Source organism: Tiliqua scincoides, chromosome 7 (genome assembly GCF_035046505.1).
Source record: "Tiliqua scincoides isolate rTilSci1 chromosome 7, rTilSci1.hap2, whole genome shotgun sequence".
Classification (NCBI taxonomy): Eukaryota; Metazoa; Chordata; class Lepidosauria; order Squamata; family Scincidae; genus Tiliqua; species Tiliqua scincoides.
This window is the reverse complement of record NC_089827.1, coordinates 22,048,043-22,074,469: the sequence shown is the minus strand read 5'-3', so window position 1 is coordinate 22,074,469 and position 26,427 is coordinate 22,048,043. Positions and strand designations below refer to the sequence as shown.

Here is a 26,427-nt window from a genome sequence, read left to right as displayed (position 1 = left end):
CTGAGAATTTAACAGAAGGAACAGCTGAAGAAGCCAGAGAAACTGAGCCACATAACTGGGTATAGCTGCAGCCAGTCCAAAAAAAAAAAAACTTTATCAAGCAGTGTAGGAAATTCCTACATGAGGAACACTGAAGGATGTGGGTGTGAGAGCTCACAATAGCCAACCAATGCAAAACTCAATGAAATCAAATCTGCACAGATGGTTACCTGCTCCAGTCTGTCCAGATCATCATCGTCATACACCCTGATGTCTAGACCAGGCTTAAATCCTTTGTTTAATCCTGATGCCTGTCCCAAATCCATCGGACATACAAACTCTTCCCCATCATCTTGCTTCTTCTTCCTTAAATTTCCAAAATTACTAAAAGCAAGTTTCTTTGGCTGAAAAAGACAGACAAGATAACCAATTGAGATGTCAGCAGCCTGTCAATTTACTCTTTACAATACACACAAAATCTTGTCAGTTTTCAAATAGGCAGCAAAACAACCAGAATTTTCAGTTTCTTAAACATATACTCATGCACAAAGGTGTCTGAAAGCAAACAGAACATAGGATAAAATCAGACTATTGTATTTCTTAAAGATATTCGTATTTGCCAATTCAGTTTTGTAAACAGCCATTCATTTACCTGTTGCCAAGTCAGAATTGCTTATAGGATACAAGAGAGGGAAATGTTTTGTTAACTGGAAGAGGGTTTGTTTTGTCAGACCTTTGATGAGCTACAAACACATATACACAACTATATGCTGGCTAGGAAAAAATGTATTAGGCTATTAACATTTCTATACTTGTTCCCAATGTTGTGTCAACTAAATCCTGATTGTGTTAAACTTTGTTTCAACCCAAAAGAGGTAAACACCATACTGGCAGACATTTTAAAAATGTCTTGTAAGATGCTGGTGCAATGCATTTTAACGGTCTGCTCTCTGTGTATAAAGTCCAACACCACACACACTTTTAAGTGGAATAGATTCCACACATGAATAACCACCTCTCTCTCACAGAGCAGCAAGGCAAAGTATCTTTTCTTTTAAGATGCGGCCTTGCTATAGATATGAGATTCAGAATGGGTACAGTAATTTGTACAACACAGCTGCACAAATACAGTACCTGGCAATTCCACATTATTCATTCATTCACATTTTTAAACTGCCCTTTTTCCAAGGAGCTCAGGGTGGTGTACATAGTTCCTCCCCTCCTTTTGTCCTCACAACAAGAGGACAAAAGACACAGACAGAGAGAGTGACATGTCACCCAGGAAAGTGTCATGGCTGAGTGGGGATTTGAACCTGGAGTTCAAACCTAGCTCTTTCAGGTCTAACTCCAGAACCACTTCACCATCCTGATACATATCAGGTACCTGATAAATATCAGGTACTTTGCCACCAAACACCTTTTTCCTATAAAAGCAGAAAAAGCTACAGCCTAAATCAAACCAGGCCTATTATTTTATCACTGTTCATTTGCCTCTGAATATGAAATACTGGTAAGTGATAACAGGAAATCCATACCTCAATATCTTGTGGGTTTCCTACAGGCATTTTACTGGTCACTGTGGGAAATGGGTTGCTAGACCAGATGGGCCTTTGGCCTGATCCAGCAGGACTCTTCCTATGTTTATTTATCTAGTAGCTTCATAAAAAGTTTTAATGAAACTGCACTTTGAACTACCACAATAGCTGCAAGCAGCCTGATAATACTCTCAAAGATCCAACACACCTTCATTTTGGCTGTAGCTGTTAACAGGACATAATCTGGAGATTCCATGGCTTCACGCTTTTGCAGCTGGGCCTCTTGACCAATTAGCAAATTGAAATGAGTGGCCAAGTGTCTCCTCAGCAGAGTCTTGTTTGGTGGGATGTTAAGCAACTGTGCCATGGTTTCTACATTGAAACGAGGTTCCAAAACCTATGCAGAAAAAATGAGATTGCAAGATGTAATTTTGATTTTCTCTAAATTAAAGAACTTCTCCTATCTGACCTTCATCAGATCTGATCTTTTAGCAAAATTCAAAGAGGGGAGAAAGCACTTTACTAAATTCCAATTTTGTACATTTCTAGAGCAGGGGTGTCAAACTGGTTTCAACCAGAGGGCTGAATTCCTGGCACCTGCTGAGAGCCGGAAGCAACACAATTAAGCAGGAGGTTATATTATTAAGCACATGAGGATCAGAAATAAGCACTTTGTTCTCACCTAGCAACTCATTCCTTGCAAGCAACAGAAGAGAAAATATGAAAACCTTGATCATATTCTCAAGAAATGGGAGAACCCAATTATCACACAGGCTACTCTTTCAGCTTTGCCACTTCTACAGAGCAGCGTTCCCTCTAATTTTTCCCCCTACACACAGAGCAGTTAGCCTGAGCAGTACATAAACACTGTCATTTTAAGAAGGCCAACCTCACATAACTAGAATGACCACACCAACCACATCTTCCGGTCCTCAACCAGCACTCATCCTTTAATGTTGCCTCCTTCAGTCACCACACCCTGGACCTAAGTTACTGACTTCCTTAGAAGCAGCACTTTAGCAATCAGCACTTGGGTCTGGCTACCAAGCATCACTTCTATCAGAGGTCTGCACACCTTACCTGGTTTCTCTTCTGCAGGCTCCAGCAGGTATAGGAGATAACAAAGAAAAGAGCTGGCTTGCAACCGTCTCTCAGCTCCTACAACTGAGAGTTGTGCTGTGAAATGTCACTTTGAAGCTAATTATCCTGCAGGCAGATGCAGTGGGGCCTTTTGTTCGACACCCCTGTTCTAGAGTGTGCCACACAGAAAGAAATCAACAACTTACAAAGACACAGGCACAATCTCATTCTTACAACCAAAATATTTTTCAACATGCTTTATTTTCTACGTTTGGTACTTTCTAACAGCAGAATATACAACGTGTCAATCCCTTACCATGAGCCCACCATGAACACCGCTTCCCCTCAAATTAGGAGCATATTCTGCCAGGTCAACAGAACGCAACCACTCCATCACCCGATGATTGGTCCATTGTGTAACTTCTAATGGTGTGATATGATTCTGCCAATAAAAACGAATACATTTCACACAGAGGTTGTGAGCTGCTTTGCAGGGTTTTATTTTTTAGTTCTGTTTTTTAGTTTTTTGATTCAGTCGCAGGTTGCTTCTTTCATTAGTAACCAGCTGCCTCCATGTATAGCACCTAGAGCCAAGCCACTAGCAATCTTACAGGATTGGTTGTTGATGCTGAATTGTTATCACTTTTGATCTCAGGTGTGTGCAGGTGGGGAGCAGAAGGTTTGAAGCCCTGCATGCAAAGAAATTCTCTGCACATTCAAAAGCACGACTATGTCAAAGAAAATTTCAAGTTGTTCTATTCAATATGTTGACTTTTGTAGGTAGAGAAGGTTTTTTTTAAAAAATTTAAATACAAGGGTGAAAAGGTCTTTCCAAACCCTGGAGATGTCAAGATCTACACCTAGTACTTCTGCATCTAAAGCAGATGCTCCACCACTGAGCAAAGGCCCTCCCCATTCAACAGACCACTTCCAAACTACAAGTGATTAGTTTTGAAAGCAGACAGCCTTGGAAGTAGAATGACTAAGGCTGCAATCCTAACCACACTTTTCTGAGAGTAAGCCCATTGAACAAAATAGGACTTACTTCTGAGTAGACCTGGTTAGTATTGTGCCCCATATCAAATACTACTATTATCTGTGACCCAGGTTCATTTTTTACCCTTGGCTCTTTTATAAAAGATAGATATGCAAAATATAAAAACTTGTGTTCATAATTTATTATGGCTGCAATCCTAATCACACTTTCCTGAGAGTAAGTCCCACTGAACAAAATAGGACATACTTCTTAGTAGACCTGGTTAGGATTGTGCCCCAAATTTCCCGTTGACTTCTCTCTTTCAACAAGGCCAAAATGTACTTTCACAACCACCACATGGTAGTCAGGAAGAACTATATCACTGGAGAGTGTGGGTAGGAGATCATTTTTTTTTAATACTACCCCTCATTTATAAAAAAAGACACTGCCCTGTTCATAAAAACTAGTACCATTAGGGAAAACATTAAGCTAGAACATGCTACTTTCAAAAAGCAGGGAGTTTCAGATGTAGGTGGCTGGGCAAATGTGCTACTTCTCACCTTCACCCTCAAGAGGTGTAGTTCAGGAAGACAGGCTACATGTGATGAACTCTAGCACTGACATGACTGCATTCACATTTTCATAAAAGTAAGAAAGCAAATATTTTGCATTTCAGTTTGCATTAATCAAATGCAAAGGGAGGCACAGACTGAAAGAAACTGAAACTAATTCACTGCCTTAGAAATGAATGAGAAAGTAGTCATCAAAGTGTCAGATGTTTAAACACATGAAAAGGAAATGAATACATACAAAATCGACCATCGGTGACAAGTGTAAGATCCTGTCAGCAAATGATGTGATATTCACAAAGAAAAGTATTCCTTTGTGCTAGCACAGTGTCTCATAACAGTCACAATAAATCAATCTCATGGGTTCAAGTTTCAAAAGTGGATACCTCATCTGAAGGTCTCCTGCGTAGACAGTTGGGTTCAAAGTTATTAATTCTGAGGACTTGAATGGCACGTTTGATGCTGAGATGATGGAGGACACTTACAACTTTCAAGGACAGTAGGTCATCCTGCGAAGAAAGGGGATGTGAAAAAACAGACACATTGACTCAACAAAGCCTTACTCATAATATAAAAAAAGACAAGGGAGGAAAATATAACATGTCTATTCAGAACTTTAGTAAAGAATGGAATCAAGCTGTAATAAGCACTAAGATTTTAACTGAACAGGCCCTGTTGTGAGTTGTTGTGTTTGGGACACGTCTGCAGATAGTAATCATTCTCATTTCATCACTAAATACACAGTAGATTAGTACAACATACAATACCACATGAGAGGCACTGTTAATGCCAAACAGGCGTCCTCCAGTATCCATGGGAGATACATCCCTACGCCTGTGGATACAGTAAATTGCAGATAAGGGAGAACCCTATCTTCATGCCATCTCTGTGCCCATTACCTTCATTTATCTTCATTAGAGTCACGCTCAGCAAGAATGCCTCTTCCTTTTACCAAATGCTATAAGCATGCGATACAAAGACAAGCAGGCAGGCAGCCAGAACACTAGAGAAAACTAAGTTAAACTAAGTTAAGGGATGCAGAAACACGATCTTTGGATATGGGGTGACGCCTGCATTTTGATACTTGGATAACAAGAGCCCCATAAAAATAAATACTGCTATATTGTTGTGAATGAAGGTTTCGGAAGAAAAGCTTGCAAATTAGATACACATGGTCTTCCATTGGTCACAATGAAGGTACAATGAAGAGATAACTATAATACATATTACAATCATTAATAATACTCTGCACATCCACATGTGCAGATGACAGCTGGAGAATTGATGGAAAGAGTAAGTTTTGAAGGGAGAGAGAGGACCGGCACTACATACAAGTTTTAGGAGGGAATTGTAGAAAGAAAAAACAGCAAAAGAGACTGGGCAGAGTTATTTTATGATTGCAGTAGACCTCCAGGCTGCTGAAGGTGATGGAGCTAGAAGAATGATTGTTTCAGGCAGGGACATATTGAATATAAAGATGGAGGGGAGAGGGGGGAAAGTTACAGCAATCTGGCACTTCGAATCTGAAACAGGGGTAGAATAAATGACTTACAACGGTCATATAATGAAGCATTCGACCATCCACCTTTCCGTCATCAAACTGTGTCTTGTACTGGGGTAGCCCAATATCATCCAACCATCCTGAAAAAAGAGATGGCAGTGACTATGTCTGAACACCACACTATTTATGCAGCTATTTCAGACATCACATTACTGACCAACACACAGAAAAACTTGTGGACAACAAATGTGTACCACTCAGAGTGAGATGGATACATCTGTAGAAACACATGTTCACTAGCAAATAACAAAGGAAAATGGAACCCAGTGCAATTACTACTGTTTGTGCAAAGACTATAATCTCTGGAATATGAAGAATATTTATTCTAAAAACTGCAGAATCAATTGTGCAAAATAAAATTAAGTTTGGTACATTTGAGAAAGTGGTTATATTAATCATTAGACCCTCATTGTCATAATCTAACAGGCACACAACAATATGCTGGATTAACTAAAATATAAAAATCAATCTGAAGACTGGACTAAGTATTTTGTCATATATAAAACATATTTGAGCTATCAAGTAAGTGAAGAGAGAGGTCTTTTCACAAATGCAGTGCTCTTAGGACACTGTCCTGAAACTTCCATCAGAAGGCTTGAAATCCAAAAGAAATAAAATGGTGCAATGCAAGATAATTTTGGCAGGTTTGCTTAACATGCCTAACCTATACATATTGCACCAAGAATGCAATTCCTGTGCAAGGAAAAGCTGATATTTTATTGGCACTACTTTCCCAGAGTTCTGCCTGTAACCGAAACAAAATATATGTAAGAAAGTGAGCCCATTTGGCCCATTTGGCCCAAAAATATATGTGAGCCCATTTGGGCTCCAGTAATTCGGAGGAGATACATGTGAGGAGCTTATTGGATTCCTTCAGGGGGAAAAAAATTACTTGTAACCCAGTTGTAATCCAATTTTCCATGGTTGTTTTCTTCCTCTGACCCCAATGCCTGAAGTGCAAGCTGAAGTTTCTTCCGATGCAGTGGATGTTTTATTCCAAGTTCCTATGTGGGGGACACGAAACATTCTGTTTTTAAAAATAGAAGTTTGAAAGACAATTTTTTTAAAGGTCTGCTTTAAAGAGTAAAGATGAGTCTTCTCCACAGGGCCAAGTGAAATGAATGGCAACTGGGAAACAGCACACTTTGACATATCCCACTCCTTGCAAGGACAGTTGAGCAGATGAAGTTCCAACTGGATATGGCTGCAATGCTCAGTACTGGAAGGCCCCTTTGAATTGCAATGGCAATGGCAATTGCAATTATCAAAATAACCTTCCCAAGAAGTCCTTCAGGTGACCTTGCTGCTGCACAGTTTGAGGTGGCTCATCGGCACTTTTTTGTTTTCCACGGTCTTTCAAGAGTGTGAAAGTGTACTGGGAACAACGTTATCACTACCATTTTATTCCTGTGTATTTCATTTTTATTGTTTATTTTAAACTGTTTTACAATCACTCTTGTACAACACCTGGAGTAGTTTCGTAGAAAGATGACTAACCAACTTTATAGAATCAAAACTAGCAGGGGTTCTCAGCCATACACATCTGATAGAGGTCTTGCCAATTGCACTGTAGTGTAAGATCAAGTTTGCCTCACCTGGAAGCAACTACTTCAGCAAGTTAAGCAAGTCCTACATAGGACAACTTCTTTGCAGGAATCACCTAGCACAAATTACTGTTGAACAAATACGACTCAGCAATTCAGTCAATACATAAAAGCTCTGTACTGGACTTAACATGAACATGCAAGACATATCTAAAGCCAATGTACTGCTTCAGATACTTACCTTCTCTAGATCAGTCTGAGAAGCTTGCAAGAGGGTCTGACCAGAGAGTATCCAGTGTTTGCCATTATTCACATAAGAACCCAGACCCTGGTCCTGAAGCCAACCGCAGACTTGTTCCTTAGTCCATTTGGCAAATGGCATGTCCAGATCACTAAAAAGAAAACAAGAGTTCAACACTGACACTTTAAGGAAAACAGGACAGGTTTTGAGGATTTAATTAGAACTCAATGCATATACTTTCAGGTAGGAGGCATGCATGAAAAAGAGCCATGTCAGTCATGGCTACTAAAATGGTTACTTTCCATACTAGTAGCACTCCAGAGAGTAACCATATCCATATCCCCTCCCCTGACGTGCATATTACTTCTTAACAAATGTTTCTGATGCAATAAGAGATTAGGCCAATTGAAAGTGATAATATAAACAGTAGGTTTAGCTAAGGGTAAATTTTAACATTTGTAACTAAACTTGCACATCTTCTAATGTACTTGTCAATAACTCATTTCGCAATATGCTTTTACGCTACAACTCTGAGAACATAGTGAAACCACAGTTATGTGTTAGCATTTCCCTGACATGAGGTTTCTCCATTCTGCATTCGCACTCCATGGAATATGAGGTAGCTGGCTGCATTTGAAAACACAGAGTGAATAAAGTCACGCTGAGGTCACAATACATCCAAGGAAACTACAGAAAGCACCCACTCACTCACACACACACCATCATCCCACCAATTGGAAAATGGGTCAACAGGTAGGCAAATAAGTCAAGTGAGGGGCTTTTATTTCTATACATGCACAGTCCTTGAAATCCTGTACATGTGTTTGGGTTACAAGCCTGGAAGCCCAATTTAACTTTGCTAGTTGTGCTTTTCGAGCCTTACTAAGTCGTACTAGTTGTACTTTTCAAGTAACAGAATGAATCTGGAGGAAGTGTCACCATTCACCGTAGCCCTAAAAACCAGTGATTCCCAAACTTTCATGGAGAGTTTGGGACACTGTAAATGCTTGCAGGGAGGGAGTAGTGAGGCAATCATCTCAGCTGCACTGCTGCCAGGTACAAAAGGGTTTTTATTTACCTGGGAGGTTGCTATGGGTCTCTGGGGGATCTGGGGAGCCTGCTACGCCCTTTGCAAGCCTCCCTGCGCCTGCAGACAGCAAAAGAGGCCACTTCCAGGTGTTGTCACAAAACCCGAAAAAGCCTTTTCTCTCTGTTTACGGTGGATTGGAGGCATGGGGAGGCCCGCAGAGGGGGTAATGGGCTCCCTGGATCCTCCAGAGAGCCATAGTGACCCCCAGGTAAGTAAAAAAAACCTTTTGTTCCTGGCAGCAGCATGATCATGGCAATCATGTCATCACCAGTGCTGTCACCCCACCCTTTAAAGGGGCAGCGACACAGGTACCCTGGCTCGGACATTTCCACACCCCAGTTTGGGAACCTGTTATGTATGCAAATTCAATGTATAAGTTATGCAGGATCAAAATCCTGCATAATCAATGGGCCCAGGCTTATGGCTGGCCGATCGGGAGGTGGATCAAGATCCTACCATCTGATTGGCTCTCTAGTTTAGCCTGCCAATCAAGTGAACTGAAACTGATTCATTCATGGGGAATATGGACAAAGCTAAGAGGTACAGAGCAATGGGTGTCTGCTTTGTGTTTTCATTGATTGGTTCTGTTCTGAAGCTGAAATAAATGTGCTGAGCTGTAATCTCTTGGCCTTCATATATTCGTATGGACCCACTATTTAACAGAACCTATACTAACATAAGAACAGCCCCACTGGATCAAGCATAGTCCCATGTAGTCCAGCTTCCTGTATCTCACAGCGGCCCACCAAATGCCCTAAGGAGCACACCAGATAACAAGAGACCTACATCCTGGTGCCCTCCCTTGCATCTGGCATCCTGACACAGCCCATTTTTAAAATCAGGAGGTTGCACATACACATCATGGCTTGTAACCCATAATGGATTTTTCCTCCAGAAACTTGTTCAATTCCCTTTTAAAGGCCTCCAGGCCAGATGCCGTCACCACATCCTGCGGCAAGGAGTTCCACAGACCGACCACACTAAAAAGCGTAAGGAAGGTCTTGCCCTGAAAGTATTTAGAAAAATGTTATATTATTTAAAAGCTAAATACCATCTTCTTACTTGGAAATGTAACTAGTGCATTGCTCCATCTTACACACAGTCCAACTTCTTGAACTGTATTGATTAACACAGTGGAGAGAAAAAAAGGAAGGAAACTCTTTCTATTCTAGGTCAGTGCTGTTGTCTTACTTATTGGTTTGTCCAAGGTCTCTTGACCAGCCTAGTCTTGGTCCTGCAGTTGCCCTTGTTCCTCCTCTCTTGAACTCAGTCTCTGGCATATCATCAGGATTAAATGTGGTTGACTGACTTCTTCTGAGCCTAAATAAAGTCCAGGATGAAGGAAGGAGGAAGAGTACATTTAGTGGCATAAATACAATAAAATAGCCCTGTTGCAACTTTGGACTGCTGATCCATTGAGACCACATCTTGTTTCACACAATGGCCAACCAGGTGTTCCCAGAAAAGCCAAAGAAGGCACAAAGGCAACAACATTATTTTGGGCATGTACACTCAGGTTGCAATCCAATGCATATTTGGAAGGAGGGTGAGTCATGGAATTGTGCACTAACCAACCCCAAATATCTTCCTTTTCTGAGGCAAATTCTGCAAATTCTCCACACCTTCACCTCACCCCACACCTTCAGTCAAGGTTAGCTTTAGTTAATGGATGCCATGGTACAATCCTGATTTAAAAAACCCTTTAAGAGATCAATTTGTTATTACTAATTATGGTTAACATTTGCGCTGATGTAATGTTTAACCTTTGTACAGATACAAGTGGGATAGTATACCTGTTGAGAGGAGATGCAGTGATAAATCCTAAGGTCTGCTCCAATATCTTAGCCACTGTTAAAAGATCCTCAGTGTGAGACATCTACGTCTCAATTATGTGCACTGCCCCCCCAGTGGCTGGCTAGTTCAAGGGACTGGCAGAGGAACCCTGCTGGACTGGATTGCAGAGGCTGCCTCAAATGCTTTCCACCTTGGGGTGTGCTTGTGTGGTCTGGCTGCATCTGCCCCCTTAAGGGGTTGACAGTAATATGTGTACACTGTCTAGTTACAGGGTAAAGTATGGAGTCAGGGGGAACACCCAGCCTGGGGAGAGAGACAATTAGTTGCCACCCCCTGAAGTCAGCTGCCTGCACTACAGCCAATGATACCCATGATTCTTTCCCTGCTGCAGGTCTTTCTCTCCTTTGAGCTACCTGTTAATAAAAGCGGCCCATTTCACCCATACTCTTGTATTGCATATTCATTGGGGAGTGTACGGACAATGGGAAATCCAGACTGGCACAAACCCTCTAGCAAACTATTAGGATGTTGAGTAGAGTTATATTCTGGTTACCTTCCAAACAACTTTTTAATTCCTCTTGCTTTCTTTTTTGAATCCGGAGAAGGTGGAGTTAGAGGCCCACCTTCTGTACGTTTTGGTCGAGGAGGCAAGCCAGCCAGATCCAGATGGTCTGCAGATCCTTTCTCCGACTCCGCTATTAAAGAAATGCAGATCTCAGTGAATAACATGCCCATTTGTTACTCTTAACTGGTTCACTCTAAGCTGATTTGTAAAGGTACATCGGCTAAAAGCTAGTCAACAAGCAAAATAGAGTGAACAAGAAAAGTGCTTTTATTATGGGGCTTTTTGCTAGATATTATTATTGAGGGTAGAGTTGAGGAAGATAGTTCTTAATAATAAGATTAGTGGTACTTATATAATTTTATGCAATTAAATATTATTAATAAATCAATATCAGATTACCTATTTTAGGGCTGGCCTATATCCAGACTTCTTTATTACAAATGCAAACACTGAACTTAATCTAGCCCTAAGGTAAATATGATAACTTTTTTTTTAACTTGTGTGAATGTTCAAAATATAATCAAAATGCATCAGTGAGCACTCTGACAATCATTCAAGTATTTGACGAATGTCCAGACATACTGATATGTAGTAGATATTCACCGAATGACTACTGTTAATGGTCTAGTGCAATTCTAGAAATTCAAGAGATAGGTAACATTTTCCATAGTTTGAAAATTCACTGCAACATATACAACTCAAGACTATCTGTAACACTACAAAAGAACTCTGCTGTTGCACTCCTGGTAACAGTTTAGAGTAGGCAGTCACAGTTTGATGCTCAGAGGACAGTCAACTCCTTTTCAAAATATATTTACACTTTTGTTATTCGTCCTTAGGAACTCGCTTGTTCAAACAGAACACAATCAGCATATATCTACAAATTAACTAAATGAGAAGCTACATGGACCAATTTTTGTGATTCCTAATTGCACTTGTCCCTTTCAAGTCATGGATATTCAGTAAATCAGGCAGTCATTCCTGTAATGCGCAAAACCAAATTTCCAGGTCCACATATGGATGTCTAAATACAGATGGATTATCAAAAGTCCCAAAAGCAATTGTGAGTTTGCTTAGGCAGCAAGTTAACTTGCATTAATATCTTAATGTGAAAAGTGCCTTTTGGATATTGCAAAACATCACCAGATTTCAATGTTCTTGACCCCAATATTATTTGCAAATGTTTAATTTAATGCTGAAAATTCACAAACAGTTAAGCAAACCCCAGTGTGCAATCCCAGGAAAGGACACTAATGGAATGTCCCATTGCTGAGTTTCAACATTTGTTAACCCCTAACAGGAAAAGACTTCCTGGTTTCCACTGTCCTCTGTTGCCAAAACAGGACTTGTAGAGACAAAGTATGAGTGGTGGCTAGTTAGTATTTTGTGGATATTTCACCAGCTATAAAGACTGAATGATGAGCTCACTGTATATTAGTAATGCAATGCTTCAGTTGAGATGTGCCAGCAAATACTATAAATATAGAGGAGCAATACCATATATACCATAAATATAAACAGAGGAGCAAAACATAAAAGCCAAGTGCCTCTTCCCACATTACATAGTAGCAAACTCAGAATTTGCCACTGGAAGTACTCTTGGCAGAGTGATACAAACAACCCTGACTGCTTATATATATCTACAATACATGAGTTCACATTTAATACAAAATGTACACTTAAAACATCTAAGGTGAAAAAAGTTATTTGCCTTCATTCGCTAAGTTTAAAAATTGCCCTCTATAGCAATGAAGAGTGTTACCATGTGAATCTATTAGAGGTTGTAAATAGCAGCCAAGAAAAATTATGTATTTGCAGCTATCCTTTAAGTTAGCAGAGGATGATGAGGAAAGAGTGGCAGGTTTATAAAGTTTTGCTTAAATATCCATAACTAGACAGTGAAGTTCTCACAGGCTGACTGGATTACATAAAGGAGTGTCATATTAGACTACAAACAAATTTTTCAACCTTGTGTCTAATTTCTGTAATTCTTATATCCTGAACATGCCGAATGGAATCTGCTGTCAACTTAGGGAGCAATCCAAACCTGCGCTGGAGCAGGCAAGCCAGGAGGCTTGCGCTGCATCCAACACAGGTTCGTTGGCTGCAACGCCTCAGCCATGGGCAAGGGAAAGCTCTTCCCCTTACCTGTGGGTAAGGGCTGCACGCCCCAATGGGTCTCTTCGGACCTGCGCCACCTCCGGAGGCAGTGCAAATCCAAGGAGAGTGGAGCAGCACAAAGCCGCTCCGCTCTCCCCAGGGACGGGGGTTGGGATCCGGCATAACCACCGAGTCCCAGCTCCGCCCCTGGTTCCCCACGTGCCGCCCCCAGGGCCGCCCTCCCCATGCCCCCCATGCCTACCTTTGCCGCCTGCGTCGGCGCAAGAGTGGCAACACAAGCGGCAGTGTGGGATGCGTGGTGGAGGCTTCTGCCTGCTTCCACGTGTCAGCACATGTGAACGTGCTGACGCGGGTCCCAGCGACGGAGGCACAAACGTGCTTTATGGCACATTTGCAACCGTCCTATGCCGGCCCAAGAGACTTGGGCCGGCATAAGCCGCACCTTGGATTGCGCCCTTAGCCTGTTCACTTGCTACATTACAAAACTCAGGTATGTCCCCAATGATCCCCACAGGGAAAAAAACTAATGACTTAACTGGCCTGTGCCATGACACTGCACATTTGAATGTGGGTCTTGTTCTTCTTTTATCTAACACTACACGAAGATGGAGGAATGGAAGCTGCCTGAAGCAACTGCTTCACAGCAAGGCTGGCCCTAGGAAAACTGCATTTAGCCTTCTGTACATCAACACCCACATCTAAAATCCCCTGCAATCCTTGACCTTGTGTCTGGAATTTCATTGGTTGGTTGGCAACCTTCAGTCTCGAAAGACTATGGTATAAGCCTACAGCACCCGTTATTCCCAGGCGGTCTCCCATCCAAGTACTAACCAGGCCTGACCCTGCTTAGCTTCCGAGAATTTCATTAGCTTTTGACATTTTGTGACATTCCTTGTTAGCACAGATTAGAACAAGTAGTGTGGTAAACTAACAGCAGCATGCAAGTTACATGGCAAAGAAATGGATGAGCATTCAAGGAGAGGCATCTTTTTTGTAGTGCCCTGCATGGCCATGGCTCAGTGTTGCAACTCTCATGACAGCACAGATAACACATGCAGGTCTACTATACCTAGGGTGGGTGCACTTGCACTTCGACTGCGATCTTCAGGCATCCAAACATAACCACACGCAGTACAAGGGGGAGGGAATATACATGAGACAACAAGAAAAGACATATCAAAACTTGAAGAGGCAAGACAAGGGGGAGAACTGTACCAAAAAGACTCATGCGGAACACCACACACAAAGGGAACAAACCAGGGCTATCAAACAAGCATTCCACTGGTCACACCAAACTATTAAGGCAGCCTTATTAAATCTGCATAAACAGTAGGAAGGAAATATTAACTGCTACAGGAATTACTTTTATAGTAGTTAGTTTAATTATGGTGCTCTGTTCTTATACAGTGTTTTCAAGTGTGTTTCAAAAGCTTTACATACATTATTTTAGTAATACGGGCAAAAGCCTTCAAGGAGTCCAATATAACTCTCCAACATTGCAGATGAGAGTTGGAAGTCTCTTAGGATGCAATTCTAGACACGCTCACCCGGGACTATGTCCAGGGGGACTATGTCCCGGGGGGTGGGGGGGGACTTTCTGGCACCTTGGAAATACTTTCACAACACTTTAATATGCAAAGAACTTTGCAATCTATCTCACTTATCTTGATAATGTTGTGAGGAGGCTTATTAATGAAATCATCTATGTAATAAGAGAGACCATTTCAATTGTTTGTGTGTATGTGGTTAGAAGGATGAGCCCATTTCAGTTGCCCTAGTGTATTATTGCAGTTTATATTCCAAGAGAAAGAGATGTCATTTAAATAACTCAGAAACAAAGGATAATGTTTGTTTCTATAGGGCCACTATCTTGGTTTTGCTGGGATTACATCCCACATTCTCTAGAATTCCGAATGCATTACACAAATGTATGGTAGCCAATGTAGTAGATATTTTTCTTGTTCTCAAAAACTTCAACTCTAATTTTTCAACTGCATGAGAGAAGAAAAATAAGAATTTAAATTCACTGTAAATGGATTTCATTGTAAATGTTATGATGATGTAAATGTTATAGCCCTGCCATAGATTGTCCCTCTTGGTCACTTCCTAAACAACAGCTTTTCACCCTGCTTCCTGAACCCATGTCTTCATATTTATTTAAAATTTCTTCTTTGCCCTATTTCAAAAGTTCAGAATGAGTTACCATAAATTGTTCTTTATTTTTATCCTCACAGTTAACATGTGAAATAGCAGGCTTGGCTCATAAACAGCCACTCACCTAGTCAAGGTTGTCATGATAACAGCCCCAGATAATTTTAATAAATTATGCTTACAACATGCATACATTAGAAGGAAAACAATTACATGTGTAATCAAATTAGGACAGTTCTAGGGATGGTTTGCAGTTTATAAAGAATGAGCTCTGGAATTATATAGTTCTTGTGATGCAAGTGGAAGAACTAAATTCTAAATACAATACATACTAACTGTGGTGACACTGATTTTACAATCAAGTCAGCGTTGCTTTCACTGCAATGCTTAAAGTCATTAAATGAAGGAAGCAACTAGAAATTATCTTTGCTATGCTTGCAAGCACCACCACTAAATATACCTACAACAACCCCTCTTTCTGCCAGGACAGTTAATTTCTCCAGACTATTCAGGGGCTTATTAAGTGGACAGTTAAAAAGTGCCGTCACCTGTATAGCTGAAATGCCTACAAATCATGAGTTTTATTCCCTTTAAGATGTGAACTGACACAGCTGAAAACAGACTGAAGTTGAGCTCCAAGCAGCTCTCAGCATTCCCAAAGTCCAGTGATGATTTTTGATGTCATTAGTGCACACTGGGAAATACCGAAGTGTTGCCAGGCAGCAAGTGGAGGAGCCTTTGAGGTGGCATGAACCCCTTAAAGGGAACATAGCCCCTGAGCCTGTATAAGAATGAGCAACTTGCCAAAGAGACTTCCCCTTCCATAGCTTGAACACATACCATTCCTACTATAAAACTGGAGGTGTAATGAGAGACGAAGGGTCAGAGAGAAGGTGGAAAATATCCCCTTGCAAACAGACTTCCAACTGCTCTTAATTCTCTCAGACAGAATAAAGGTCTCATATTCTGCATCCAGACAATAATTTTCCATATTACCCTGTGTAACTAGTCCCAGGTGTGTGAGGAGGTGAACATACAGGGTGACCCCAAAAAAACAGAACCCATAAAAATTTTATTAAATCCTACAAAGGTCCAGTAAATTTCAAGAAACTTACTGGACTCAAACTTCAATCCGTGTATGATTATTCCCCAAAGTTTCAGTTATCTTGGTCGCTTTGCATAAAAGTCATGTTCTTTCCAAAGAAAAATTAAAATTAACAGTTTTATTCAAAGATTTGTGGGTTCTGTTTTTTTTTTGGGTCACCCTGTACACTCTGAGGTAAAAGTTAGATTCTCCTAATTTTGGCCTTTCTTGGACTAAAATCTTAAGGCTAGCTCCCAAGCCTTAGGAGATTACAGCCTTTACCAGAAGTGAGCCTGTGACCTCCTATTCCACTGTACTTAGAACATAATCCAATGTCAAAAAGCATACATCTCACCTACATGATCTGCCCACCTCTTTTTGCAATGGATAGTTTCAATGACCAGCACATATTGGCATATGGATGCCATATGCACACTTTGCATCACACAATATTTTATTCGAAAGGGGAACTGAAATTTATACAAAACTAACACACATAATTGCAAGAGAAGGACAACTGATCCCATATGCTGCATTATTTGCCCACAGTTTTTCAGAATGCACTGTATTTAAAGCTTAGCCCTCTACCTATAAGAGTGGTTTTGATTCACACAATGACAGTTCCACCCTAGTGATTATTATTATTTTTAATTAGTAGCAATAGTGGATCAAGCACCATTCCCTATTAGTTTAAATCTATGCAATCTACACCTGCAGACTTTACTGTACTCACCCAAGTTAGGTGCACTTGCTGTCCTTTTGTTACTTTTGATCTTGAAAAACCCTCGCCCAAAGGAAGACCGGGCTTTCCGGGTCCCAAAAGCATCTTCTTCACCTGGGGACTTAGGAGGGAGGGTTTCATATTTGCTGCTCTCTGAAGGCACTTTAGTCTGATTGGTTAGGAAAAAATTAAAAACTCAACAACATTTTCATGTGGCAATCATTTTTTACAAGTGTAGCACATTCAGAAAGGCAAGTGGGAATGGTGAAGTAGGACATCGACAGCTATTTAGAATATAGGACGCATACACACTGTTTGCACACGGGTAAGGAGAGATCTTCTGTTACACTATTTTGAAAAGCTTCAAGAGAAAGATACCTGCATAAATACAACAGCTCACAAGAATGAGGGCCGTTGAAATCAATGGGACTCATATTAATCACAGCTGTCTTCTCTCCCGAAGTTCAATGATGTATAAGCATAGTGAACTCTTAAGACAGAAGCCCAAGACTTTAGAAAATCTAGTAAACAAAAAACACACCTTCCCACAAACCCTGGGAGTAAAGCCCACTGAACACAGTGGGCCTTACTATTGAATAGAGAATTGCACTGAAACTGAACTTTATCATCTGTTCTCTTAGGTGACTCTGTAGTACAAAATCAGTGGTTAAGTACATGCTGAGACTACTTATCCACGGATTTTGTATCTGTGGATTTGGCTCAATGCAGGTCCCCTGGACCCGCACCGAGCCAGACTTGGCCCAACCTGAACCCCTCAAAGGCCTCAGAAGGTGATAGGAGCTCTTCTATCCTTAGAGGAAGAGGCTTTATAAGCCCTCCCCGGCCCTGTAAGGTCCTAAACGTCACTTCTGGCTTTTATATAAAAACTGAAGTGACCTTGTAAGGCCTCCTTAGAAGGCATTCTGAGGGCCTAGGAGGCAGTGTGCTGCTCCAGTTGCCTTCAAAGGTTTTAAGGGGTGCCTGAACCATGGATTTCATTATCTGCAGTTCTTGGCATCTGTGGGGGTTCTGGGAACAGAACCCTCATGGATAATGAGACACCATCTGTATATTCACCATGAGGTGCTTTTCAGTGTAAGTGTTATACCAAAGTTTTGAAAAAAATATTTAACGGACCTTGATTCTTATCTGGCAGAGAGTGCCAAAGGAGAAGTATGAAAAACAAAGATATCTCTGATTCCGGTTACTCCAACAGCAGCTCCCCAAAATAAGGGAACAGTGGGGCAGCACAACCCTTTAAGCATTTATGACAGCAGTATAAAACTTTAACACCATCTTCAGAGGCCTAAAGTATAAAACATGTGTCTTACTTAGCCAGGTGACAATTTTGTTTGTTTTTCAGCCTCTCGTATTTATAACTCCTGCAAAAAGCAGAGCACCTTTTGGAGAATGCAATTATGTTGAGAAGCATACAGACATGATTTTCACAGTGATGGAGAAGCAGAGAGTACAGTTAATGTACTTCAGACTGGGCTGCAAAATCAATTGAACCTGAAGGCATAACAGCAACATTCAAGTACTATTAGCTCCAGAAGGACTTAGGTGCTTAATTTTCTCTGAACTGTACCCGCAACTTCTTCACTAAAAATATACCACATTGACCACACCACATTACCTCTTCTTGCTTCTGAATAGGCTCTCCCTCCTGTTTGGAAAAAAATTGGAAACATACAATATTTCAGGTACATGGAAGCTTTAGCTCAATAGATACCCAGTTAATGTAAATTAAATCTTCTTTCAGTCAAATCATAACACTGAGTAAATTATTCAGACTAGCACACAGGTTAGTCTATATAAAAAAATTTTTTAGAGATTTCAGGATGATTTTGTTTTGTTTAACTTGTGTGGGGAAAAATTGTAAATCTGTTCCTGGTGGCTAAAACGTCTTTAGCCAAGTGGTGAGAAGAGTTTGAAGAACTGCCAGACATCCAATATATATCAGGGTGTGCCTGCTTCCACATGTGCTTCCCTCCCTCCGATCTGAGATCTGACAGAGGCTATTCCACGAGTGCCACTATTTTCTGACATAAAATTGATTACCACTAAATTGTTGGTAGATTGTTTATAATTAATTATTGCATTTTGGAAATGTTGGTAGATTGTTTGGGGGCTTCTACTGAAAAGAACATACATTCGAAAATAAAGCATGATTCTCATCTTTTTATGTGACTGTAACTTGGAAGAAGCACAATTCAAACCCAGGCTCAACTACCTTGCAAAGTTTTCCTAATGGCTATATTTCCACTCTAAAAATGTTTAGTGTCTGAGATGTTAATTTTTTTGTTGCTATGAGAAGAGTTAATTCAAGCATGCAAGTGTAATCTTGCCACTTGATGCCCAAGTTTATTTTATTTAAAAGATTTATATAACACTGTTCCTATGCTCAAGGTGGAATACCATAAAATAAAATTAAAATACATCTGAATGTGAAATCTGCATCCATTGAAAAGCACTGTGTTTGTAGCATTATGAAAGCTTTATCTGTTATTCTGGCTGTTTTGTACATGCAGGTCCTTACTTGATATCACATACAAAATGGGTGAATTCAGCATCAGATGAGAGGGTTAGGATGATAGTATGTGCCACTATAAAAATAATGGAAAATTAAATATATGTATTAAACAGGACTACCCACATCAGATGGCTCTTTCTTCAAGTTTCCCAGGCTGCTGGATTTTTGCAGAGCTGACGTTCTAAATGCAATCACATTAAAGAAAACAAACAGAAACTTGTGTCTGAGACATATCAGAATCAATGTTAAAATAAGTTGTAGCAATAGCTGAAGGGAAAGAATTGCTGAGTTAAATGAATTTTTATTCTATCCTGTAACACTAGCAATACAATGAAAGAATCTGAAGGTACGTCACTGCAAGGAGAGCTATAGCAGGATACTGGCTGAAAGACTGAGCCGTAAAGCAAGAGTTTTCTCAGTTCAAATATTGCCTGAAATCATGTATTCAGCAAGTAGCTTAGGCACAAGCTATGATATCTTACTCCAATCTACAACATGGGAGGTATAAGAGCAGAGATAGCCATTATAAAGAGGGTGAGTGCACAGGTGGTTGGGAACAGAAAGTATGGGCAGATCGGAGAGCTTTATCCATCTCCATCCACTGATTCTCCCCTGCAAATGCCCCAAAGGCCATTTTTAATCACGATTCCTCTCGAAACTAGACTTCAAAGTGGAAGAATGAGCAAGAGAGCATGTGTGAACCATACATATGTCACTTTGAATGCCCACTAGGGAGATGGAAGCAGGATATAAATTTGTAAATAAATAATATGCCTACGAAAATAACATTAACCCTGAAATTCTTCCCTTCAAATGACATGCTTCGAATTGCTTATAATTCCCAAAACTTCAAGCAACATGCCATTTCTTAAACTGAGGGTATGCACACAACAAAAGTAGCTCTTCAATGCTTTAGACATGCAGTCCATAGATGCAGTTCATAGGTACACTTTACTGCGCTATGTTTAATTTCAGATTTTAAACATTTGTTGCTTCAGGAACCTAAACACAGTTGCTTTATTGACAAGGGGGAGGAGAAAAACACATTCAGAAACCCAATCAAAATCCATGCTTAAAATGGAAGAAGAAAATGATGAACCTAGTCAATGTAAATGCTTTGGGCTTCCTTTCACTCCAACACCATCACATTTGTGAATGTTTTGAATGACTTGACTGTACCTAGTTGACGGACTCTACGCACTAACAAAATGGAATTAGTAATAAACGAGTTGCAGATTCCGGTTTGCCAATTAGTTGCAAATCATTTGTCAATCAGATTCCAAACTACACATAGTTAAGTTCCCTGAAGCAGAGCAATATCTGAACTGGGCCTCTGGTTAATGAAACCTTGCACTCCACATTTGTGCATACAGCACCTCTCACAGTCATTAAAGACCTTCTGATAGCCATTTAAGCCTCTTATATAGTACTACAACTTCAGCTTCTGTATCTTCTTCCAGTAGGCATTCAAGTGGAATCAGTAATCATAAACTGTCAATAGGCAGAGACACTGATTTGTTAATTCTGATGTGAAAAGTTTTCTTGCTTCAAGTATCAGCAACCTTGGAATTCCTTTGCAACCTTTACTATTTCTAAATAGCAAAGAAATAGAACGATGCTGCCAAGATGCTTAGTTGTGTACTACTAACATGGTTCTATATACCAGATGAATAAGAGCAGAGCATGAGAATACTGTACTGCAATATTCACTGCAAAGTAACTACTGTTACAAATTCTGTTAGAATGTACATCTCAGTTCAGCAAAGCGTGTAATAACTTTGTTAACTCCAGCATGTGAGTAGTTCTGTAGCTCTTTAATGGGTGTTTATATTAATATTTTTGGCATATTAGAAGTCTGCTAAGCCAGCCAGTCCCTACTTTGCCTTAGTAAAAAAGATAGCCACAAATTATTTGGGAATGCATTACAAAATCCTGTAAATCCCTGGTGCAATATAAATTGATTGAAGGCGCTTCATACTGCAACAAAAATGGAAAAACTAAACTATATCTTTACAAAGAGAACCAGCAACTATTTTTTTGTAAAAAATAATGGAGGTCAGAGATTGAAACAAAGCCAGGAAATGAGGAAAAAATATTCAATAGTTTGCTCTAAAAGAAAGTTTAGATTTAACTATATTATATGGTACTTACAATTTTGTGTCACCTAGTCGTGTTTCTATGGAAGCCACTGGTGCTTTTGTTTCACTATAAAAAGCAACAATATAAATTGAAGGCATCTATCTGAAACATCTTCATCCCTGTCAACTTGGATTTCCTTCAAGAACAGACTGAATGTAATCAGTGAATTTTTGATCCAAAGATAGCTCAAGTGCAACTACAAGTGAATGTAATGTATTGCTAAAACTAAATGGGGAGGGGGGGCTAGAATCAAGCTCAGGAAAAATTTCTGAAGGAAAAAATAAAAGGACTAGCAAAACTTCTTGGAGGCGATTTTATATATCTTAATGCGCCAGCAAATTTTGCCTGCAGTAATATTTGATTGGAATTCAGGAAATAGGTGAATGAAATTTCTGAGGGTATTTCATGGTTTGCCTCAAGAACAATTAACATTCCATCCAAGTAGGGGATGCTCCCTGAGGGGAACACCAAAGTTTCCTGGTTTAACATGGTAGCACATAGTAACTATGACTGGGTCACCCCCAATAAATTTACAGGTTGTGCCTAGTAGAGCAACAGTTTAGGAGCATAATTCCCACCTGTTCTTGTGGAACAGGAAGCAGCACTACCAGGTTAAATCCCTCACACTATAGAGGCTAGTCTTGTTGCCCCTTTTCCAACTCTCCCAGCCACCATCAAACTCTGAATTCGCCTTTTCCCACAGCATCACTCACTGAATAAATGGTTTCAGCTCTCGTCATCCTGAATAACTTGGTGCCATTTGCAAACATGGCTCTCCCATGGCTCAGCCTCTCTATCTATTTTGTTCATACCCTGGTTTCTCTGACTACCTCATGTTACAGAATGGGGGCACGGATACCAGGAAGGGCTCCATTTTACACTTCTTCACTATTTGCCATTTATCTGTTACAGCAATTCTTCAGTTATCTCACACACTGCATTGCCATCAAAGCCTCTTATTACTTTGATTAAAGAAACAATATATATTCATGTAATTAAACATTACATTTTTGTCACCCTAACAAAGCCTTCTAAATCATTCATACCTGACTTCACCAGCAATTTCCAGCTGGGATGGAGATTTTATTTTTTCAGCAGATGTTTCCGAATGCATGGATGGTGATGAGAAAGAAGGGATGGACACTTGCAAGACACTGGTATGGACTTGCAGTGAGCTCTACAAGAAAAAATCATCATCATTCATATTAGAAGGCAGCAGAGCTACACAAGAGACACATTCCGGGTCAACAACTTGGCTTGTGATGCCTTCAGAGTAGCAAGCTTATACAACTTAAACTTGACAGTCTTCATCAGATAAGATGAACGGCTACTCAATTAAAAGGTTTGTAAACCATTAATCTGATTATAAACAACTAAATGTTGCAGCCCCAGTCAGAACTGACCTGTATAACCCAGTTCTATTGCTCAGAAACAAGTCTCTGTGTGTTTAATGGTGGGGGACTTATTCTCAGTTACATGTGCATAAAATTACAACAGTTCTACAATGCAAATCATGATTTTTGAGTTGGCAGGCCGCAGAATAAAGTATTTCGTTCCATTCCCCCCACTTAATCAGCAGAGATCAATAGCAGGGGTCTCCAAACCCCAGTCTGGGGGCCAGATGCAGCCCACAGCCAGCCTCTTGTCCCCTGAAAGCCTCTGGCCCACTCAACTGAACTTGACCAGAGCTGTGCTCTGATTGTATCTGGAGGGTGTTCTGAGGGCCAGAGAGGCTGAGTGAATGAGTCCACTCATTCATTTATTCATTCATCTAAGTTGCATCTCTAATTTATTTATTTAAATTTTATATTTAAAGTTTTTGCCGGCCCTCCGCACTGTGCCAGATATTTCATGTGGCCCTCTGGCCAAAAAGTTTGGAGACCCCTGATCTATAGGATACAGGGTGCTCTTCTTCCAAGTGTCCCATTTTAATCCATCCCCACTAGATTACTTGTCCATGGTTCAGATAGATTGAGGGAGAAAATTAAAGCATTCCATGAAGGGGGCAGGGTAAGTGCTTAAACCTACAGTTCTTTCTCAGTTACTAAGCATGGTTAGAATTGGGATAGCACCGGGGCTCTAACAGCCTTAACGTAGCATACACATAAATTTAGTTCACAGTATATCATGTATCCATTTTATCACAAATCACAAAGGAAATACCCCAGGAAAAACCCCTGTATTCAAGAAGGCAAGACAAACTGTGTTCTTAAACCTAGCATTTATGATTTTAAAGAGTGACAATTTTTACAAAAAATTACAAAAGTACAAATTAAGTGAACAAAGGACCATATCCAACAGTGGACACACACACACACACACACAACACCCAAAAATACCTCTTCAGAAGTTTTTGGTCTAAACTCCTCATGGTTTGGAGAGTTCATTACTGGTGTAGAAGATGGACTTTTCTCAGATTCATATCCATCCAATAAAGTTGCTAAAACAGATCCTGAATTTGCAACATCTTCACATTCTTCATCCTTGCCTAACAAAGAAAGGCAAAATTATTGATAATTCTCTCCTTTATGAATATTTCACATGAAACAACAAATCAGAAATAGTGTTTATGGGTTGTGAGATGATGCTACTACATGAAGGCTGGTGGTGTTTTAAAAGCTCTCTTTCTAATCTAGGTATCAAGATTTAAAATTCAGTTAAGGAACACAAACTTCATCAGTGAAAATGAAATAATGCTCATAATTCAATTCCAAAGGAAACATGGAGTATTTTTACACCTTTGGGCATACGTAAACTCATAATACTTGCACTGCTACAACAACCGTGATACTAAGCCTACAATGCTATTAAACAATGAGATAATTTTAAGGAATGAAGCTTCACACTAAATTGAATCTGGAATTCACAAAATCTTGCACACTGTAGCCCAAGCATAACAAGCAGGTTCAGATTAAAATCTAAACCAGGGGTGTCAAACTTGTTTCATACAGAGGGCCAAAGTTAGCATTCAGGACGCCTGCTGATGGACCAGAAGTGAAATCATTAACCAGAAAGTAACATCATTAAGCAGCTGATTGCCAGAAATCAGCACTCTGTTCTCATTAATTGCAAATGACAGAAGAGAAAATACGCAAATCTTGATTATATTTTAAGATATGGGAGAGCCCAATTTTCATGTGGGCTGCTTTCAGAAGTAACACCTCAGCACTGCTCAGTAGCTGAGAGCCTGAGGGCAGGATAAAAAGCTTCCGGGGGCAACATCCAGCCCCTGGCCCTTATGTCTGACACCCCTGATCTAAACCATGATAGTGGAACATGCGGCCCACAAGACCCCTTTGGGCAGCCCCTGAAAGCCCAGTCACAGCCGCCCCCCACCTCCTCCCACTTCAGTCCTTCACTCTTGCCTTCTCCTGTGACTTTTCAGTTTCCCTGCCGTGCTGTTCCAGCTTCTCCTCTGGAGAAGAAGTCAGAACAGTGTGACAGGGAGGAGGACATGTGGCCAATCTCTCATCTACCTCATGCAAAGGCAAACATATCTGGAAAAACCTCAGCAGTATTACTCAGAATTACTCGCCAGTTTATGCGAACACACACACATGCACACGCAGAGACTGGTATTACACTGCCAATGTTAATGAAAGCATGGCATTCCATGTCTAACAAACCGACCACTAAGTTACTGCTGTACCTTTTTTGACTTGAGCTAGCATTACCATGTCCTGCACTTTCTTATAACGATTGAGAGACTGCCTAAGCTCTTCAATTTTTCGATCCTGGAGGGGAAATAGAGAAGAGAGTTTTTATGACTTAAAATTGGTCTTTTGCTTTTCCCTTCCCAAGGCAATGAAATGGTAACAGAAAAGTAAAGAAACTCATGATGTCAAAAGATCGACACTTCATAAGGATACCACAGAGTCATTTCCATTAGCTTAAGTCTCACTTGTTATACTTCCAGAGGCTAAATGTGCTAGACTGTAGTTTTAAACTGCCTCAATTTTCCTTTGCATAATGAATGGATACTGGGCACTGAATCTTGATTATTATTGGAAACTGCTCTTATCTTAATTCATTCTGCTAGAAATGGCCAGCTTCACAGGTGGCTCTAAAGAACATTACAGTACCTTCTCTTCATTGGCTGCCATTAGAGATTCCACAGCCCTCTTCATTTTCTGCACCTCAATATCTAAAAATTAAAAACTGCAAATGTCAGTTTATGTGAAGAAGAATAAAACAGAACACTAAAAAAACAATACTATTGGCAAACCCTTAAATTATCATTTGTCAGAGATAACATTCAAATTAGTTTGTACTAAAATACAGTGTAAATATCTAAAAAAAGAGTAGCAGAAACATCAGACACACTGTCTCCAGACAGTTTACAAAAATCAAGTTATACATTACTTTTTTATACCTAATAAGATAAAGATTAAATCAAGTTTTATAGTGATACTTAGCATTCCTATAGTGTTTTAGTGTATTTAAAGCACTTCAAACACTATTTCAGCAATCATTACAAAAAACTCTGCATGCTAAGTCAGTATTCTTATCCCCATATTGCAGGTGGTGATTAATACCAAGAGAGTAGTTTGCCTAAACCCATCAATGGCTGAGGAGAAAACTCTTAGCGATTACCAAAGCAGGTTGTGCCAGGCCCTGGTGCAACACAGGGATCTGGACCCCCACACATCCAATCACAGTATACCCACCCAACTCTTGCCAGCTCAGCTGCTCGAATTTCCATTTTCCTAGGATCAAGCCTGATTGGCTGGGGAGAAGTGCTTGA

At 40.2% G+C, this 26,427-nt stretch overlaps 1 protein-coding gene across 7 annotated transcripts in view; it reads right to left on the bottom strand.

The window, feature by feature from the left end:
• Window positions 1–26,427, bottom strand: part of PPFIBP1 (PPFIA binding protein 1) — a 140,583-nt gene that overhangs the window by 4,593 nt on the left and 109,563 nt on the right. For 3 of the 7 annotated variants that reach the window (XM_066633067.1, XM_066633066.1, XM_066633071.1), the window contains 19 exons: window positions 25,766–25,827; window positions 25,333–25,417; window positions 24,023–24,171; window positions 22,730–22,860; window positions 21,696–21,749; window positions 21,471–21,521; window positions 19,668–19,725; window positions 18,648–18,677; window positions 17,024–17,180; window positions 14,125–14,157; window positions 10,923–11,064; window positions 9,767–9,895; window positions 7,486–7,636; window positions 6,593–6,704; window positions 5,692–5,780; window positions 4,526–4,648; window positions 2,911–3,036; window positions 1,723–1,911; window positions 210–383 (listed from right to left, as the gene is read on the bottom strand). In XM_066633067.1, coding sequence (XP_066489164.1) covers window positions 210–383; window positions 1,723–1,911; window positions 2,911–3,036; window positions 4,526–4,648; window positions 5,692–5,780; window positions 6,593–6,704; window positions 7,486–7,636; window positions 9,767–9,895; window positions 10,923–11,064; window positions 14,125–14,157; window positions 17,024–17,180; window positions 18,648–18,677; window positions 19,668–19,725; window positions 21,471–21,521; window positions 21,696–21,749; window positions 22,730–22,860; window positions 24,023–24,171; window positions 25,333–25,417; window positions 25,766–25,827 — 2,045 coding nt within the window. The remainder of the gene's footprint in view (window positions 1–209; window positions 384–1,722; window positions 1,912–2,910; window positions 3,037–4,525; window positions 4,649–5,691; window positions 5,781–6,592; window positions 6,705–7,485; window positions 7,637–9,766; window positions 9,896–10,922; window positions 11,065–14,124; window positions 14,158–17,023; window positions 17,181–18,647; window positions 18,678–19,667; window positions 19,726–21,470; window positions 21,522–21,695; window positions 21,750–22,729; window positions 22,861–24,022; window positions 24,172–25,332; window positions 25,418–25,765; window positions 25,828–26,427) is intronic. The other 4 variants (XM_066633068.1, XM_066633072.1, XM_066633070.1 and 1 more) reach the window with 3 other exon arrangements.